This window comes from Podarcis vaucheri (genome assembly GCF_965113315.1).
Source record: "Podarcis vaucheri genome assembly, chromosome: 7".
NCBI classification, from domain to species: domain Eukaryota; kingdom Metazoa; phylum Chordata; class Lepidosauria; order Squamata; family Lacertidae; genus Podarcis; species Podarcis vaucheri.
The window spans coordinates 89,310,394-89,329,537 of record NC_138765.1 but is presented as its reverse complement, the minus strand read 5'-3'; the positions used below and the strand labels follow the sequence as shown (position 1 = coordinate 89,329,537).

The window sequence follows — 19,144 nt, the reverse complement described above, 5'->3', positions numbered from 1 at the left end:
GTGTTGGGGGTGGTGGAATTTATTTAAAAACGATGCAAGGAATGTGGAATACGCGACTGGTGTTCTTGGGCCCTCCTGGTCCCGATACCAGGGGGGAACCTGGGGAAGGGGCGCCACTTCAGCCCCTGAGGGGAGGAACTACGACTCCCGGCAGCCTTTGCGCTAGGCCCCGCCCCTCCAGCTGCCCGGCCCCGGACCGTCAGCTGCAGCTGCTTCGCGCTGGCGGGCAGCGCGCGGGAAGGAGGCGGCTGCCGCTGTGGCGCTGCTCCACTTCCACTTCCTCCTTGTGGAGGGGGGCCATGAGCTCAGGTGAGCCTCCCGGCGAGGCAGGGAAAGGGGGGGAAGAAGGGGGGTCTCGCCCTTTCCCTGCGATTGAGGGGGGCTCCCTGGGGGGGGGCGCCACGGAAGGGAGCAGGTGCGGGGCGCTCCTTGCAAGGTCGGCCCAGGAAGGGACAGCTGCTGCTGCTGCTGCTGCTGTTGACGGGGTCGGGGGGGCTCAGCGGAGAGGGCCGCCCGAGCCGAGAAGGGGGGCACATGGTGAGGCAGACACAGGCGTGCCCCCCACCCACCCCCGGACCAGCCTGGGCTGCCCCACGTCCTCCCACGTCCCCCGAAACTGCTGACTTTCCTCTTTCTTTCATTTTCTTTCGCCTCAGTGAGCGATTTTTTTTTGAGGGGGAGGGGGAGAAAGGGAAAGTTTCTGAAGTTACTCAAAGTGGGGCTTCCAGGGAGCCAAGGACTGAACCGCGGGGGGTGGGGGGCCGAGTTTATAAAGGATGAAGATTTTTAAAAAATAATTATAGTTTTTCTATTGGGGGGGAGGAGGTTTACAGTTGGGAGCACAGAGAGCTGCTGGATCAGGCCCAAGGACCCCCCTCTGGTCTGGTGGTGGTTATATGCGTTTTGTGTTTTATGCCCCACGTTGAGTAAAAGACTAGATTGGACGCCTGTGATCTTTGTTGGACTAGATGACGCCTGTGATCTTTGGACCAAAGGTGGTATATAAATTTAATAAATAATAATTCAGTAATTGTGTTCCCGCTGTGGCCATTCAGATGCCCCAGTGGCGAGTGGCAGGGCCTGAGCATCATCTCCCCACCACCACAGACACAGGCTCCCAAATCAGTCTTCTTTAATGGGGAGGCCCCAGTTGCCATTCTGAAGGTAGAAGTGGAAACCACAGAGAGTCTTGCTGAGGCAATGGCAAGTTGGCGTTTGGGGCTTTGGCCCCTCCAATTCCCACCCAGAAGGGCCTCTGGGACAGTCCCTGCAGGATAGACATGAGAGAGACTGTTTTGTGGAAGGTTCTGGGCCATTTTATGCCTTGAGCAGGGTGGAAAGTGGGTCTTGTGACTGGGATTGTATAAGGCTGCATAGCAGAGAATGTCACAGACCATCTTGGCTTGAGGGAGAAAGGGGGAAAGAAAGTTGTTTGTGTTGGGCCCAGCTGTGTGTTACAAACTCTGTCCTGGAAAAGAAAATGTGTTGAGCAAATGCCGTTGCCAAAACTGGATGTCTAGTTGCCATTTTTGACCAAGACGGCTCTAAACTCTTGCTTTTCAAATGATGGGCTGACTACGAATGATTCTCAGTTAAATGTCTGGTTAGTTCAGATGAGATCCTTAAGCTAGGTTAAGAGCTTTGAAGTTTGAAAGAAAAGTCCCTTGATCCAGGGACAGCCCACATATCTATTGGCCTGTTCTGACCTCTTTTTCTTAACGGTGACTGCTCCTGCTCAGGCTGCACAGAAAAAGCATTTTGGTTCCAGAAATTCATTCCAATCGTGCAAATAAAACATAACTGATGGAATTCTACAGGATGGGGTGTTAGTGTGTGAAAACAGTCCAGATCCAATGATCCCCAGATGGTGGAGATATCAGGTGCCATCCTGGCTCCCCAGCATCTTCACTTGGCCAAACACTGCTCCTCACTAAGAACTTTCTGTCGCCTCTAAAACTGCTGGAGACCCCGTAAAGGCCCTTTGCACCAACTCCTGCGATTCCAGCAATGATTGATGCTGCCCTTTCAAGCAAATCATGAGGGCTAGGAACATGCTCTTTCAAAAGGGGCAGCTGCTTTTTGCAGGAAGCCATATTCAGTGGGCTGTCAGTGCTTCCCTGCCCTCTTCCTCCCTAACAGGCATGGTGACAGTAATGAAAGAAGGAGCTAACTTCATTCAGCCCACCTTCCAGGGTCTCAGGAATCTGCCACCAGCAATTCATAAGCAAAAACACTGCCTCAGTGAGCAAACCGGTTTCTCCTTCAGCTGTGGTTTTCCCCATCAATAATATTCATAGCTATTAAATCAGCACATGGTCCTCACTGAACAACATGCAGAACACCCAGATTTCCAATGGGAAATTCAAATTTTGATGTGGCACTTCAAAACTAAGAACCTCACATTCTCAGTGTTTTAGACTCTGTGCCTCTGAAACAGTTTGACTGGCATCAAATGTGGGAACTCAGTTTTGAATGAATGCCTAAATATCGAAGACAGAAATACCTTCAGGTATCCAAAGTACTGTAGTTTGAGATAGGTCTGAATAAAGGCAGTCTACTAGCAAAAGGGTACAGCTTCCTGGCAAGGCATCTTCAGCAAACAAGTCCCCAGCCCCAGTGTGTTGGTGGAATTGTGCAGGGGGCTTCCAGACCCCTTTTCTGCACCCTGTCACAGCTTTTGTAGGAGGGGGGAGAGGGGCTGGGGACCTAGCTGGCAGACAATACCATGGTGGCTCTCCAGCTCACTTCCCTTTTGAAGCTGAGGGGAGGGGAGGAATTGGAGGGAGAGATGTCCTCTGACCATGTTTCAGGGGAGAATGTTGCTTTTAAAAAATCCACCCAAATCTATATTGTGGACATCCATGTGAATGTGAATCTGCAGCGAGACTTTGCTTCCACCTAAAAGATAACAAATGTTAATAAAGTATAAAGACTTGAGCCAAGCTTCCGGATGATGATAATAATAAAAATAAAAATAAAAATAAAAAATTTTATTTATACCCCACCCACCCCAGCCAAGACCGGGCTCAGGGCGGCTAACAACCAATAATAAAAACAAGTTGATTAAAATACAATTTAAAAGATAATGATTAATAATAATTTATTAATAAATTAATGATTTATTAATTTAGGAATCTCCTAAAACAGCAACCCAAAGTAATTTAAAACCTAGTACAAAAGACAACCAAATGTAGGTTTTAAAACAATAGCAAAAAAAATAAGAGCACCTACACCAGAGACCTTTTTACTTAGCTGGAAAAGCTTGTTGAACCAACAATGTCTTCAATTGTTTCCTGAAAGTACAAATAGTGGACGCCTGTTGCAGCTCAGCAGGGATTCATAATGTTTTAATAAGATTAATTGGCTGGTAAACAGGCACATGTGTGCGGAGAATCTTCCTGGCTCCGCTTGCTTTTGCAGTTCTGCCCCCTGCCCTTACGGCTGGTTGCCTCCTTTTGCCCCAGAGCAGTGTTTCCCAAACTTTGGGTCATCAGCTGTTTTGGGGCTACAGTTCCCATAATCCCAGACTGCTGCTCCTGTTAGCTAGGGGATGATGGGAGTTGTAGCCCCGAAACAGCTGGAGACCCACGTTTGGAGAAACACGGCTCTGGAGGGGTTTTTTTAGTGCTGAGGAAGAAAAAGACTGTGACAAGCATGGGGCCACTTCAGTCCCCTGTTGTGTTCCCACACACCACCAAATTCTGGAGGCGCACCTGCTTACCTTTATCAGAAGAGGGCATTTCTGAAAGGGCCAGCTGCCCCTGCCAAAGACTCTCCTCCAAACCCCTCCTCCTACCTGCTCTTTCCTCTCTCCCTGGGTACACATCACTGCTTTGCACATAACACCGGCTGCCCATTTTGCTCATTTGGAAAATTCCACCTGATGAAACCGGTTTGGTCACTGCTGTAGCATTTATGGGGCTGGCTGGCGGTGTCGTGCCCGGTCAGCCGTGTGGCTTTTGACCTGAGCTTCCTGCTCTGTGGGTGCGTCAGGTGTGCAAGCTTCCTTAGCAGGGCAAGCCAGCCAGCCAGCCAGCTGTCGACAGCAAATGGCAAAGATAATCTGCGGAGCAACTTGGCGCTCCCCTGGCCTGGTGCCAGCCTGCTGCTTCCTGCAGCCGTGTTTGGGAAAGGGGTGGGAATGGTGGCGGATAGGTAGCACAGCCTCAGGTACAGTTTGGCCACGTCTTCCCTTGGAATAACAGGACAGAACCCCAGGAGAAACAAGTAAGCAGGGATTTGGGGTGGGAGCAGGTCAGCCCCCAAAGAAGGTAAGAGCCTCCAACTGCTTCCTTGTATCCCAGCGGCCTTTTTGCAAGAGGATGAGAGCTGGTGAAAGGTGGAGGTGCTGCTGGGTCAAGACTGGCTGGAAGGCCAGGCAGCTTCACTCAAGCTCTCCCGCCTTTGTCCCAAGACCCCACCTTCTGAAATAAGAAGTAATAGTCAATGAAGGAATTAGAGAAAATGTGGACTATGGCAGATGAAGATGATGGACTTTTCGGAGCTAGCTGACCTGACTGGAAGTGTCCGCGACCAGAAGGAGGAGGAGTGCCAGGAGGAATGGATGAAATTTAAAGAATATTTAGTTAAATATGTTAAGATTTGCAAATAGAAATACTTGCAAATACCAGATTGGCATAGGATTTAAATATGTGATGCTATAGAATAATATGTTTAAAGATAATATGAAAAGTAAGAAAAATGTTAATTGATTAAGTAAATTTTATGAGAAATTAGTTTTGGAAAACTTACAGTGATATACCGTATTTTTCGCTCTGTAAGATGCACCAGACCATAAGACGCACCTACTTTTGGGAGGAGGAAAACAAGAAAAAAAATATTGTGAATCTCAGAAGCCAGAACAACAAGAGGGATCGCTGCACAGCGATCCCACTTGCTGTATTGGCTTCTGGGATAGCTGCGCAGCCTGCATTTGCTCCATAAGACACACACATATTTCCCCTTACTTTTTTGCAGGGGAAAAGTGAGTCTTATAGAGTAAAAAATTCGGTACATTGAAATTCAGCCAGGGGGATTCGAGGAAGTCACTTAACAATGTTAATAATAGCGGAATAATTATAGTTAGGATTTTTCTTGGTTTGTTTGTTTATAAAAATTGGAAAAAAGAAAGAAAGAAAAGAAAATGTGGACTAGCATTGCCTTTGCTGCAAGTTTTCTGAGTAACAGGGTGTCTTTGCACGAGCAGAGTATGTGTGATTGGCTTCAAGGGCTTTGCAAGACCTCAGCTGCTCTCCAAGCTAATTGAAACGGGGCTTTCAAGATCTTTGCTCTTCTCCCTGTTCATTCAGACCCACTCATTCTCCTTCATAACTCATTTATTTTACAGCTCTCCCGAGACTTTGGTTCCTTTACCAGGGAGAGGGAGCAGGGGCAGCTTTCAATAAACAAGCAAGCAAAAATTACATACCACTTACCAGAATGAGAGGAATGCGGGTGCCGGTGTGGGTTAAACCACAGAGCCTAGGACTTGCTGATCAGAAGGTCGGGGTTTTAATCCCCACTACGGGGTGAGCTCCCGCTGCTTGGTCCCTGCTCCTGCCAACCTAGCAGTTTGAAAGCACCTCAAAGTGCAAGTAGATAAATAGGTACCACTCTGGCAGGAAGGTAAACGGTGTTTCAGTGCGCTGCTCTGGTTCACCAGAAGCGGCTTAGTCATGCTGGCCACATGACCCGGAAGCTGTACGCTGGCTCCCACGGCCAATAAAGCGAGATGAGCACCGCAACCCCAGAGTCAGTCATGACTGGACCTAATGGCCAGGGGTCCCTTTACTCTTTACCTTTCCCAGAATGAAAGACCCCAGAGCCGTTCTGGCTGGGATTTCAACCTACTCTTTGGTCCATTGCCACAGCAGGATGAAGCACCTTTATGCCTTTGTCCCGCATTTAGGAACATAATTTTGTACTGATCTCATTCTCTTTCTGATTGCAGACACCAGGAGGCTGCTGGGAGGCCGGCGACTCGGCTACTGCACCCTCAACCAGAGCCCCCCTAATACCTGCATGGTAAGTACAGGGTATGTGTGTGGGGGGGTGAGGCCTGTCGGTTATGGGAGAGAGAATCAAGGGCAGAGCTCATTTGCCTCTGCTGCGTCATTCTTAAAGGTCCTTAAACCCTGTCTGGAGGCGGTTAGAGGATGGATGGTGGCTAACAGATTGAGGTTGAATCCTGACAAGACAGAAGTAGTGTTTTTGGGAGACAGGAGGCAGGCGGGTGTGGAGGATTCCCTGGTCCTGAATGGGGTAATTGTGCCCCTGAAGGACCAGGTGCGCAGCCTGGGAGTCATTTTGGACTCACAGCTGTCCATGGAGGCATAGGTCAATTCTGTGTCCAGGGCAGCTGTCTACCAGCTCCATCTGGCCATCTGGTACCCAGGCTGAGACCCTACCTGCCCACAGACTTTCTCACAGGAGTGGTGCATGCTCTAGTTATCTCTCGCTTGGACTACTGCAATGCGCTCTATGTGGGGCTACCTTTGAAGGGGACCCGGAAACTACAACTAATCCAGAATGCGGCAGCTAGACTGGTGACTGGGATCGACCGCCGAGACCATATAACACCGGTCTTGAAAGACCTATACTGGCTCCCAGTATGTTTCTGAGTACAATTCAAAGTGTTGGTGCTGACCTTTAAAGCCCTAAATGGCCTCAGTCCTGTATACCTGAAGGAGCATCTCCACCTCCATTGTTCTGCCCAGACACTGAGGTCCAGCGCTGAGGGCCTTCTGGCGGTTCCCTCGCTGCGAGAAGCCAAGTTACAGGGAACCAGGCAGAGGGCCTTCTCAGTAGTGGCACCCGCCCTGTGGAACGCCCTCCCACCAGATGTCAAAGAGAAAAATAACTAAATAAAAACGCCTGTTTTTGTTCTACCCCCAGGAAGTCACAGGCTACCAAAGCAAAACATGGAAGATCATCCTCTGCCACTTTTTCTCTCTGCTGATGGTGGGAATCCCACTGATAGTTTTCCACTGGAAGCCACACTTCAAAGTCCGGGCCAAATGCAGCCGCTGCCCTCTCCATCAAGCTGACTGGGTGGTCATCCGTGTGAGTGGAATTGGCGGGTGGCGAGGGGAAAAGGCTGGGGAAAGAAGGGGTGGTGTGATGGAGCAGGTGTGCAGGCACACTTTCACCATTTGTACCCCAAATGTCACATTTTCAGAAATGACCAAGCGTGCTGGTTATAGGGGAATTAAATATATGAATCCCCGTGGACTCAAGTGTGGGGGTAAATAACAAAAGAATTGGCTGGGTGCCTAGATTCAAAACGTGGGGCTAGCACACAGAAAGCCCCAGCAGAGTTTAAAATCAAGTCACAACTTGCGCAGCAGTACAGTGTCAGGAATATAGGTCATTGGACCCTTTTATCCCATTCATGATGCTCCCCTTTTTCTACCCCCTTTTCAGGGAACAGACCACACTAAGTAAGTTTAAAATGTCTTACTTACAGATTCAAAGGTCTGAAACACGTGTTGTTCCATGCAGCTTCAAGGAGAACATCAGCCAAATACTCTTGAGTAGAAAATACAGAAAATGGTTCCAAACGTGCTCTAAGCTTGGGCAAACTTACACATGTTCTCCTTCATTGGTTACATGGTGCAGAAAGAGAGAGAAAGGAAGTAGAAAGCTTCATTTCTGAGGGCGCGTGACCTAGTTGAGTCTAGGAACACAGCTCTATTGTCTTAACCCCTCCATGTACTAACTAGCCCTATACTTGCTAGTTATGCTTGACTGCAATTTCCCACAATGGTGGCATGCTGCAGATTGAGCCTTTTGTTCCATGGCAAGATGGTAACCTCCTTTGAGGGCCACATTTGAAAACCCTGAAGCCTCAAGGCAGTTCAGTCAGGCTTGTCCAAGTCTTGACCCCTCTCCATGCGGAATGTGGCCCTTGAGGGGCTCAACAATTCTGAGCTTCCTTTGTTTGAGGGAGTTGTACTCTGCCTTTCAACAAAAAACCCAAATTTAAAAAGCACAATAAAGCAGATTTAATCCATGCTATTCAAAAATATTCAAAAAGGTACTAAAACCCATTAAAAAAACCACATATTACAAGCAATTCTTTGCTGCCTCTCTGGAAATTGAAGATTTTTTTTGTGGTGAGGGGTGTCAACACTCTGTACATGTCCTGTGATCTGTGTTTGGTTTGGTGAGTTGCAGATTGATGCCCTCCAACATGGGGTTGGACTAAATGACCTTTGAGGTCCCTTCCAACTCTGCCATTCTACGATTTCAGGTGTCTGGGAGGTTTAAAGATGCAGGTGTCCAGCCCCCCCCCCAGGAAAGAACTGGCTAGCTGTTTGATCAGGATAAAGGCCAGCACTTCAATCCTGTTCTCCTTTCTTTGATTCTGTGAGCCAAACTCTTTCCCCACAGCTGAGCCAAGTGCCCTCTGTGCTTCTCTTCCAGGACCAGTTTGGCCAGTATTTCACAGCCTGTGTCCGAACAGAGCAGATGGTAGAAGGCAGGTGAGTGAGGCGATGGGGGTCACTCTTGCCTGGTCTTGAATTTGCAGAAGACATGAATGAATCAGAAAGGGGCTGGGGGACATGCAAACTGTTTGTGGGTCAGAGGTGTGCCCCACAATAAGTGTCCAAACTGTGGGCCTTTGATAGATAGATAGATAGATAGATAGATAGATAGATTCTTTATTGTCATTACACTAGTGCAACATTGCACAAGTGCAACGAAATTGGATGCCATCCCTTAAAAACAACAAAAGCAAAACAACAGCAACAACCAAACAAACCACCTTCCAACCACACCCACACCCACACCCATCAAACTCCCAGGTCTCACTATCGAGTTACAGCATTCAAAAAGGCCACAGCTCTTGGATAGAAACTGTTTTTTAGTCTATTTGTCCTTGACTTGATGTTTCTATACCTCCTGCCAGAAGGCAGTAGTGCAAACAGACTGTATCCCGGGTGAGATGGATCCTGCAGGATGTTGTTTGCTTTCCTAAGGCAACGGGAACCGTACAGTTCTTCCAAAGGTGGGAGAGGGTGACCAATAATCCTTTGGGCTGTGGTTATGACCTTCTGGAGCACCTTCCTCTCCCTAGCTGTACAACTGGAGAACCAAGCACAAATACAGTATGTAAGTATGCTCTCTATGGAGCCTCGGTAGAAGGACACCAGCAGTCTCTCACTCAGATTGTTCTTTTTTAAAAGTCTGAGGAAATAAATTCTCTGCTGGGCCTTCTTCACCAGAGCAGTGGTATTTGCGCTCCAAGTCATGCCCTGATCCATAGTCACTCCCAAAAACCTGAATTCCGCCACCCTCTCCACCCGTTCCCCGTTGATATACAAGGGCTGAATGTCCGCCTTTTTCTTCCTGTAATTTGGCCTTGCAAATGCAGACCTGAAACGTATAAATGGCATTGCAGCAGTTCCAACTTCCAGTGGGTTCACCCCACCCTGTAAAAGACCCTCTCCACAGTGTTAGAAACTCAGATATATAGTCATAATTGCCAAATAGCACCTTTAACCTAGGTTATGGTTGCCACAATGGAATGTCTAGTTCAGGGGTCAGCAAACTTTTTCAGCAGGGGGCCGGTCCACTGTCCCTCAGACCTTGTGGGGGGCTGGACTATATTTGGGGGGGGGGATGAATGAATTCCTATGCCCCACAAATAACCCAGAGATGCATTTTTTAAAAAGGACACATTCTACTCATGTAAAAACATGCTGATTCCTGGACCATCTGCGGGTCGGATTTAGAAGGCAATTGGGCCGGATCCGGCCCCCGGGCCTTAGTTTGCCTAGTTCTCCCCCCCACCCCCCGGGATATCATCATCATCATCATTTCTATACCACTTTCTATTTTAAAGAACTAATCTCAAAGTGGTTTAAAACAAGCAAGGATAAAACAAATTCACGCGTCAAGGAAAATATTTCAGATCCTTGATTAAGTGACATTTTGCTTTCCCCAGTTGGCAACCTGGCATCTGTAGGATGTGAAACACAAGAGCAGTCAAGTACAACATTCCTAGAGTGAACATGTTTACACATCGGGAGGGATGTTTGTCCAGCCAGCAGGTAAACTTCCTGTTTCCTTCTGGGCTGGGACAGACTTCCTCTGCATGTGACTAGAGGTGGGTGTGGCCTCACCTGTGCAGGTAATGACAAAAGCACAGGGCAGGGCAGCCATCTCTCTCTCTTTCACCACATGCATCAAAGAAACAACATCTACTGAGCCAAAGATGCCCTCTTGGCTTCCAGCCAAGAGAGGACAAAGGGACTGTCTTCTTAAGAGATAGATTCCAAGTGTATGCTACTTCATTAAGTCTGCCTTCTGGGATCTGATTGTGAACAGAATGTCAGTAAACTCTTTTTATACTTTTGTAGAAGACTGTGTCGTCTCTTTTATTTTATGAGGGAATAAGGGGGAAATACCAGAACAGTTATTATAGAGGCTTTAGCGAGCCTGAGCAAAACACATCTGTTGCAAACTTAAAATTAAGGGGCATGTTACTCTGCTGAAATTGTGGAACTTGTTAACACAAGTTGGATAAGGATATAATCAGACAATATATCCTCTCCTGCATCCCTGAAAATTCCCACAGCACCCAGAGATCTCCACGTGGTTGCAGTTGGACCCGTGCCAGTTGCAAAACGTGCCTGGAGCCTAGCTAATTTTTAGCACTGCCTCCCCATTGAAGCCCGCCGCCAACGCCTTGTTTACATTGATAACGCGGAGTCCAGATCCAGGTTGAAGTCATTCAGCCCATACTGAGAGAGGCACTCTCTCTTTTGTTACAACTTTGCATGCTTCAGCATGACTGGGACTTACGCAGGAGAAAATGTGTTTGGGGGCTAAACCCTCCTCTTTGAAGAGGATGAGATTCAAACTGAGGTCTAAGCTCTGTGCTGTTTCCTTTGCCTCTTTCCCTCCCTCTTCCTGCAAAGCCTTGAGTACGGAAGAGACGGTGGAGGAGACAGCATCGCTGTGGGTGTGTTTGAGGATGAAGATGAAAGTCGAGACACGATTGGGCTCCATCGGAAGGAGGAGGTCAGTTCAGTCCCTTGCATCCCATGAACCCAGAACCTCTTGGTCTGCCTGACCCAGCTGCATAGATCCCTGGAAAACCTCCAAGTATCCTCCCACGTTTTCCTGGAACCCCAACCCGCACCGCCTCACAGGCATGCATGTGAGCCAGAGAACTCAGATGGGCTTCCAAGTGCCTCTAGGTTCTATATTTAAATATGCCCATATATATATATATGTATATATGTAATTTTTTATTAGTTTTTTTAACATATCGTTTTCAACAGTAATTAAACATACTTTTACATCTTATTCAAATTTTTGACTTCCATCAATCCTGTCTGAAAAGTTTCCAGTATAATCTCTCAGTATGCATTTCTTATCTTCCCTATTACATTTCAAACTCATAACCAATATCTCTCTCTCTTTTTCTACTTTGTAACACTTCGTATATTTCTGGGTGCGTCTTATGGGGCGAATGCAGGCTTTCCCGGGCTTCCTGCAGCTCTGCGCCACCCTCCGGATCCCGGGGCGAAGCCGTGCGGGGCTCTGGAGGGTGGCGCGGAGCTGCCTGCGCTCCAGGGCTTCTTGCAGCTCCGCGCCACCCTCTGGATCCCGGGGCGAAGCCACGCGGGGCTCTGGAGGGTGGCGCGGAGCTGCCTGCGCTCCAGGGCTTCCTGCAGCTCTGCGCCACCCTCTGGATCCTGGCGCGAAGACACGCAGGGCTCCGGAAGGTAGCGCAGAGCTGCCTGCATTCTGAAGCCTGGTGCGCGCTGAAGAGCGCCCCCGGGCTTCGCGCACCTCTCTGCAAGCCTGGGGAGACCGGCGCAGCTCCCTAGGCTTGCAGATAACAGGCTGTTCTGGGGGCTGGGGTCGGGGGAAGCTCGGGCTTCCCCCGCGCCTGCCCCGTGCCTGGGGAGGGAAATTTTTTTTTTCTTTATTCCCCCCCCCAAAAAAAATTAGGTGCGTCCTATGGGGCGGTGCGTCCTATGGGGCGAAAAATACGGTACTTCTTCCAATCTTCTGTAAATCTCTGGTCCCGCAGGTTTCGAATCCTTCCTGTCATTTTGTCCAATTCTGCATAGTCCATTAATTTCATCTGCCATTCTTCTTTCGTCGGAATTTCTTCTTGTTTCCATTTCTGGGCCAACAATACTCTTGCTGCAGTTGTTGCATATAAAAAGAATTTAACATCTTTCCTATTAATGTCCTGATCTATAATACCAAGTAAAAATGCTTCTGGTTTTTTAAAAAATGTCTATTTCAACATCTTTTTCATCTCATTATATATCTTTTCCCAGAAGTTCTTTACTTTTTTACATTCCCACCACATATAATAAAATGTTCCTTCTTTTTCTTTACATTTCCAACATTTATTATTTGTCTTATACATTTTAGCTAATTTCACTGGTGTAATATACCATCTATACATCATTAAATATGCCCTTATCTCAGCTTGAACCCTGCAAGGTAGTCTAGTCTGAGAGCGGCAGTGGGAAACAAGAGAGACTTGCCCAAGGCTGCCCCCTGAGATGCCAAAGACCCCAGTGTTAGAAACTGGGATAGAAAAGATAGGAGCCAAATGGGTTGTGGGTGCCAAATCAGAATGTCTAGTCGCCTTTTAAAATATATATATATAAAAAATTTGCTGCCGGGTGAATCGGGGAGTCTCAACATCTGATTCATACGTCAGCATGGCAGCAGAAAAGACGTGTCAGATCAGCTGACTGCAGCCAGGAAGGTGGAGATGCTTCGCACCAAGGGTCGTGCCTGGACATCTTCATCCATCCAATCGCAAAAGGCTGGTTGCCAGTCGCAAAATGCAACAGGTGCCCGGCTAATTTCAAATGCTGCTCAGAGCTCCCTGCAGCTGGCAGCCCCTGACTCTTGACCTGCTTTCTCCTCTGTGCCAGTGTGTGTGCCCCCTTTGCCCCACGCACCCCCTTTGCACCCACCTCTCTCTTCTGGGTTCCATTCAGAAAAAGGGGAACAATGACATCCCACTCGTACATTGCTAAGGAGACCAGAAGAGCATAAAATGAAGTTTTTATTTTATTTTATTTTATTCACATAGTATACATTCTTTACAACAAACAACTCCAAAATAAGCAGACAATTCCAAAATAAAACCATGAAGGGGACAGGTTACCCCATCTAGGTCTCTGTAGACATCCCCCCCCCCACCAGGCCTCAAGACTTTTCAAATTACTTTCTCATTTAGCTTTTCTCACAGATGCTGCTGCATAAGCAAAGCGTTCTTTTTATCAGTGCAAGAAAGCTTCAAAAGATAATGAATGGCTCTGTCAATGCCAAGCAGAAGCAGGCCTGAGAACTGAGTCTTATCTTACCCAGTTGCAACAAATCTTGGACACGCTGACACACAGGCTTCTCAACCCCCTTTTTCCTGGGAAGGGCGCCAGGAGTCCTGGGAAGGGCGCTGAGGAGGGGGAGAAAGGGGGGGGGACTGGAGGGAATATATGGTGTGTGCAACGGCTGTAAAAGTTGTGCTTGCTTGTGAATTATCACGCTAGCTCCTTCTGCTACCCGGAAGGCAGAATAAATAGCTCTTTCTCTGGATTAACCCTTCGGTGTCTGTTTGACTCCTCCTTCCTTTTTTAAAACATTAAAAAAATCTTTTCAGAAGAACGTCCTTCGCTACTACCAGTTTGAAGGTTTGCGCTATGTCTGGATTGAGAAGTGGGGTGCCTTCTGCAAGGCCAGGTAAGCCTCTGCCTTCGGAGTGTACTAGGCTGGGACTTTGCTCCCTCTTCTGCTGCCAGCAGCTGAAATTGTATAGTTTGCATGGGTCTGTGCAAATTTTCCTCGCCCCAGATTTGATTCCTGCAATTTGTATGTAGCAGTTTCCTCTAGCTTTTCATTTTGCTTCTAGCACGTTCTGTCCCATGACTGGTTGTTTGCCGTTGGTTGCCAGAATGCTCTGGAATGAATCCAGCTAAGCAATACAGTGGTACCTCAGGTTAAATATGCTTCAGGTTACAGACTCCGCTAACCCAGAAATAGTACCTCTGGTTAAGAACTTTGGTTCAGAATGAGAACAGAAATCGTGCTCCGGTGCCACCACAGCTCCGTGTGCTGCTCTGGCTCGGCAGAAGCGGCTTAGTCATGCTGGCCACATGACCCAGAAGCTGTACGCTGGCTCCCTCGGCCAATAAAGCGAGATGAACGCCACAACTCCAGAGTCGGTCACGCCTGGACTTAATGGTCAGGGGTCCCTTTACCTTTACCACTGTACTTTGATTAGACCCATTGGAATTATAGAACCTAAATTACCGTATTTTTCGCTCTATAACACGCACCTGACCATAACACGCACGTAGTTTATAGAGGAGGAAAACAAGAAAAAAAATATTCTAAATGAAACAGGGGTGTATGATTTTTGTGGTTCATGCTGTGGCCACAGACATGTGATCTGACGGTGAGTTTGGGGTAGCCCAATGCAAAAATCCTGAGGATCCATGTGGATCCATGCTTTGTAACCACGTTTTAAGTGGGGAGGGAAGGAAAAGCACTCAAGGGACAAGGAGCACGCATGGGGTGGGTGGAGAAGGATGCTGCTAATAATGCAGAAGAGGAGTATAAGGGGAGAAGGCTCCTCTCCTCTCCCACTTTGCTCCTTTAAAACAAGCAGGCTCTGCTTCTCTCCCTCCTCCCCGGCTTAGAGAGCTGAAAAGCTTTGCTGCTGTTTAGCGAGCTGAGTGGGGAGGAGAGAGGGACACAGAGCACAGTTGCTTTAAAGCAGCCAACCAGACAGGAGCCGCTTACACCTGTGTTTCAAAGCGAGCCACGAAGGAGGGAAGGAAGGGGAACCATGGATCCTCTGCTCACGACAGCAGTAGATCCCCCCCGCCACCCATAGGCATTCGCTCCATAACACGCACAGACATTTCCCCTTACTTTCTAGGACGAAAAAAGTGAGTGTTATGGTGCAAAAAATACAGTAGTTGTGTCTTCAGCGAGTCTGATCTGAGAGAGCCAAGCATTGAATGCAACCCTCTGTGACATCACAGCAACTTAGCCAATGGAAGCTCAGGGCTCCGAAATAAGGAAATGCCTGTTTTTAACCTGTTGGTGGCAGATGCAGGCTGTCTCTTTGTCTCTCTGTGTATTTTGCAGTGTGTTGGATGAAAGCTGGACCTTCTCAGATATCCACCTCTCCCTCTGTGGACTAAGCGCTGAAGAACAAGCTGTCAGGTGAGCGTGAACAGCACTGATGCCTATCAAAAGGTCATAAAGCTGTCCCTGGGCTGCCACCTGTCTTTTGTTTGCCAAACTTCTCCGATTTTTGCACCACAGAAATCTGGATTTTAGTCTTAATTTTGCACAACTGAGGATCCTGCGAAAACAGCAGATTCTGCCAAAAGGTTCAGAGGCTATTGGTTCAAATGCCCGCATTCTCTTTTTGCTCCCTCCACCAGCAATGAAATGAAAGGGATGGTTAGAGGGATCAATTAATAAAGGCAGATTTATCTTGGCTTGAGTAACGCTAACTATTTCTTTGAAATCCCTCCTTAAATCTATGAAATAAGCAATTCACACTTAATGCTCTAATTTAAACAGGGCCTTTATTTTGTTTTACAGATGTATATTCCACCATGGGGTGGGCGGGGTGTGTGTGTTGTTGACTCTTATAAAAATGGCTTACAAAATGTCTAAATCTGACGCAAGCTGTAGTCACAATAAAACAACAACTAACTGAATATTTGTTGGCACACGCAATAAAACTCAACCCAACCCAAGCCTCCACCTCCGTCAGAAGGGCCGCAAAATCTATTTGATCTGGTTCTCTGTGGCAAAGCCTGAGCTAGGAAGGGGTGTAGATTAGTTTCTTTTGTTTTGCTCTTCCATGTTTTTTTAAAAAGCAGCACTTGATATCTCTTTGATGTTGATGTTTTCTTGGAGCCTCTCAGCTCCCCCAGCTAGGTTGGGTTGGCTAGAAATGCAAACGGATGCGACCCTCAGCCCAGTCACGGAACATCTGGTGATATTTTGGATCCTGTGCCAAAGCTGACCTGTGCATTCTCTTCTCTCCTCACCCTCTGCTTGGACAGGAGAAAGATTTATGGGCGGAACCTGATTGATGTACCTGTAAATTCTTACTTCAGGCTGCTGAGAGATGAGGTTTGCCTTTATGGAAATAATAATAATAATAATAATAATAATAATAATAATAATAATTTATTATTTATACCCCGCCCATCTGGCTGGGTTTCCCCAGCCACTCTGGGTGGCTTCCAACAAAACACTAAAATACAATAACCTATTAAACATTTAAAAACCTCCCTAAACAGGGCTGCCTTCAGATGTCTTCTAAAAGTCTGGTAGTTGTTGTTCTCTTTGACATCTGGTGGGAGGGTGTTCCACAGGGAGGGCGCCACTACTGAGAAGGCCCTCTGCCTGGTTCCCTGTAACTTGGCTTCTCACAGTGAGGTAACCGCCAGAAGGCCCTCGGCGCTGGACCTCAGTGTCCGGGCAGAACGATGGAGGTGGAGACGCTCCTTCAGGTATACTGGACCGAGCCCGTCTCACCCTGGTTTGCTGGGCATGGGGAGGGGAAGACCTTTTCCTTCCCTGGGAAAATGGGTCCCTAGACGAGACAAGCTGGCAGTGCCCATTCGGATATACTTTTCTGGCCTGGGGGGGGGTCATTTGATAGAGAACGGCATCCCCTGCCCTCACAGAACAGACTTCAGTGGGGCAGGAGCTTAGGTTTTCAGGAAGCTGAGCTCCAGTGTGGTCCACAAAATGCTTTTAGCTGGGGAACATCTGGGGAGGGTTTCCCCCCTGTGCTGACAGCCACCAGCTCACAGACTGCCCCCCCCCCCAGCTTCCTGCAAGTGGCCTTGCATCTTCTGATAAACGTTTTATTAACTCTGCCCTCCCTTTCTGCTGTCTTCCCCACGCCAGGTCTTGAACCCGTTTTACATCTTCCAGATTTTCAGCATCGTCTTGTGGAGCTTCGACGAGTACTATTATTATGCTGCCTGCATCTTCCTCATTTCTGCGGTCTCCATCGGGATCTCTCTCTACGAGACGAGGAAGGTGGGCTCAGCCTCGGTTGCACAAGGGCGAGGAGGGACGGCCCTTGAGTAGGGTTGCCATATTTCAAATCCGGACACAAAGAGTTGTTGAGCTTCTTTTTGGACAAGGTTGATGGCAAAATTGATGTTTTTGAGCTGTTTTTAAGGGAAACCGTTCCCGTACGTTCAGATTTTCCCACGCATCCTCACCCACCAGTGCTTCTCAGGTGTGGTGTTTCAGTGCTGGGCAGCAGCCACCCTTACTTGGCTACAAATTCGCTTGGCATTAATATAGGCCGGGCACCTCTTGGGCATGTGGGCAAAGCAGGGGAGGGGACTCCCATTGAGCTCCAGAGTGAGGTCTGGCGGCTGGTACTAGTCCTTCCCCTCCTGACACTTTTACCGTCACGCTTGGTCCCTGCAGCAAAGCATCACCCTGCAGAAGATGGTGAAGATGGCAGTCAACCTGCAAATCCGCAGAGCCTCCGGAGGTAAGCGAGCAGCCGCTGACAGCTTCCCCCGTCCTTGAGGCCGTTCCCTCTTAGCGATGAGCCCTTGGGAAGGGAATTCTCCCATGTTCAGCTCTCTCTCCTTAGCCTTGACCGCCCACTTCCTTTGCTCATCTCAGCCCGTAAAGAGTTTGGCCATTCGTTCAGCTTTCCTTGGGTTGCCTCTGTCGTATATTTGGTTGAGTTCCTCTCTGTCTCGTCGCGGGATCGTTTCATTCCTCAGCAACCTTTTAATCTGATCAAAATAAAAAAAATTCCTTCCTGTAGCACCTTAAAGACCAACTAAGTTAGTTCTTGGTATAAGCTTTCGTGTGCATGCACACTTCTTCAGATACACACTTCTGTGTATCTGAAGAAGTGTGCATGCACACGAAAGCTTATACCAAGAACTAACTTAGTTGGTCTTTAAGGTGCTACAGGAAGGAATTTTTTTTATTTTGACTATGGCAGACCAACACGGCTACCCATCTGTAACTTTTAATCTGATGTTTGCTCTTGGGTTTTCCCATCTCTTGGGGTGACTTCTGGCGGTTCCCTCCCTGAGAGAAGGGAAGCAGAGGGCCTTCTCGGTGGTGGTGCCTGCCCTGTGGAACGCCCTCCCATCAGATGTCAAGGAAATAAACAACTATCTGACTTTTAGAAGACATCTGAAGTCAGCTCTGTTTAGGGAAGTTTTTAATGTTTGATGCTTTATTATTATTATTACTATTATTATTATTATTATTATTATGCATATATATGTTAATATTTATATCCCATCCTCCCCAGCCGAAGCCGGGCTCAGAGTGGCTAACAACAGTAAAATAATACAACATTCTAAAATAATTTCATTATAAAATTAATTCAAATCAGATTAATGGCAACCATTGGGCTAGAGTTCTGCGAGGATTGCCAAAGGAGTCAGGCTGTGCCCTGGCCAAAGGAACAGCTCCATCTTGCAGGCCCTGCGGAAAGATGTCAAGTCCCGCAGGGCCCTAGTCTCTTGTGACAGAGTGTTCCACCAGATCGGAGCCACAGTCGAAAAAGCCCTGGCTCTGGTTGAGGCCAGCCTAACCTCTCTGTGGCCTGGGACCTCCAAGATGTTTTTGTTTGAAGACCGTAAGTTCCTCTGTGGGACATACCAGGAGAGGCAGTCCTGTAGGTACGTAGGTGTCAGGGGGTTGATTAGCTGCTTGTGCTTAAAAGTGTGCCCCTTCAGAGTTTGTGCGGCTCCACAAGCCTCTGTGTGTGACAGAGCTCATCAGACATGTCTGCTCTAGTCACTGGTGGAGTCCGACAGTGGCTGTTTGCGGAAACGCCTCCAACAAAGAAGTTCCTTAACGGAAACACGTCTCCTGGACTCACGACGTGACAGCTTCCGACGAAGCATGGGTCTCCCTGCAGTTGCTTCTGACACCTCCCCACTATTTTCGCTGGACGTGTCTCTCACCCCTTTCTCTCCCCTGCTTCCTGCCTGCGTTGCTGCGTCTCTCTCAGTATTACTGAGATTCCCCTCCAGAGACCCCGTGCTCCCCCTGCTGGTCCCTGCTTTGGCTGTTGAGTCTCTCCCAGTCTCTGGGAGCCCTACCACCTCCTTTCCCTCTGATGTCAGTT

General features: G+C 48.0%; 1 protein-coding gene across 3 annotated transcripts in view; it reads left to right on the top strand.

Moving 5' to 3' along the window:
• Positions 1–228: 228 nt before the first annotated feature.
• Positions 229–19,144, top strand: part of LOC309536067 (polyamine-transporting ATPase 13A2-like) — a 42,535-nt gene continuing 23,619 nt past the window's right edge. Inside the window, exons 1-10 of one of the 3 annotated variants that reach the window (XM_082229832.1) lie at positions 229–309; positions 5,951–6,024; positions 6,895–7,062; positions 8,425–8,483; positions 10,926–11,028; positions 13,649–13,725; positions 15,139–15,216; positions 16,074–16,143; positions 16,930–17,064; positions 17,467–17,533. In XM_082229832.1, the coding sequence (XP_082085958.1) occupies positions 300–309; positions 5,951–6,024; positions 6,895–7,062; positions 8,425–8,483; positions 10,926–11,028; positions 13,649–13,725; positions 15,139–15,216; positions 16,074–16,143; positions 16,930–17,064; positions 17,467–17,533 (841 nt within the window). In that variant the 5' untranslated portion in view covers positions 229–299. Of the gene's footprint in view, positions 310–4,146; positions 4,228–5,950; positions 6,025–6,894; positions 7,063–8,424; positions 8,484–10,925; positions 11,029–13,645; positions 13,726–15,138; positions 15,217–16,073; positions 16,144–16,929; positions 17,065–17,466; positions 17,534–19,144 lie in introns of those variants that run through there. The other 2 variants (XM_082229831.1, XM_082229833.1) reach the window with 2 other exon arrangements.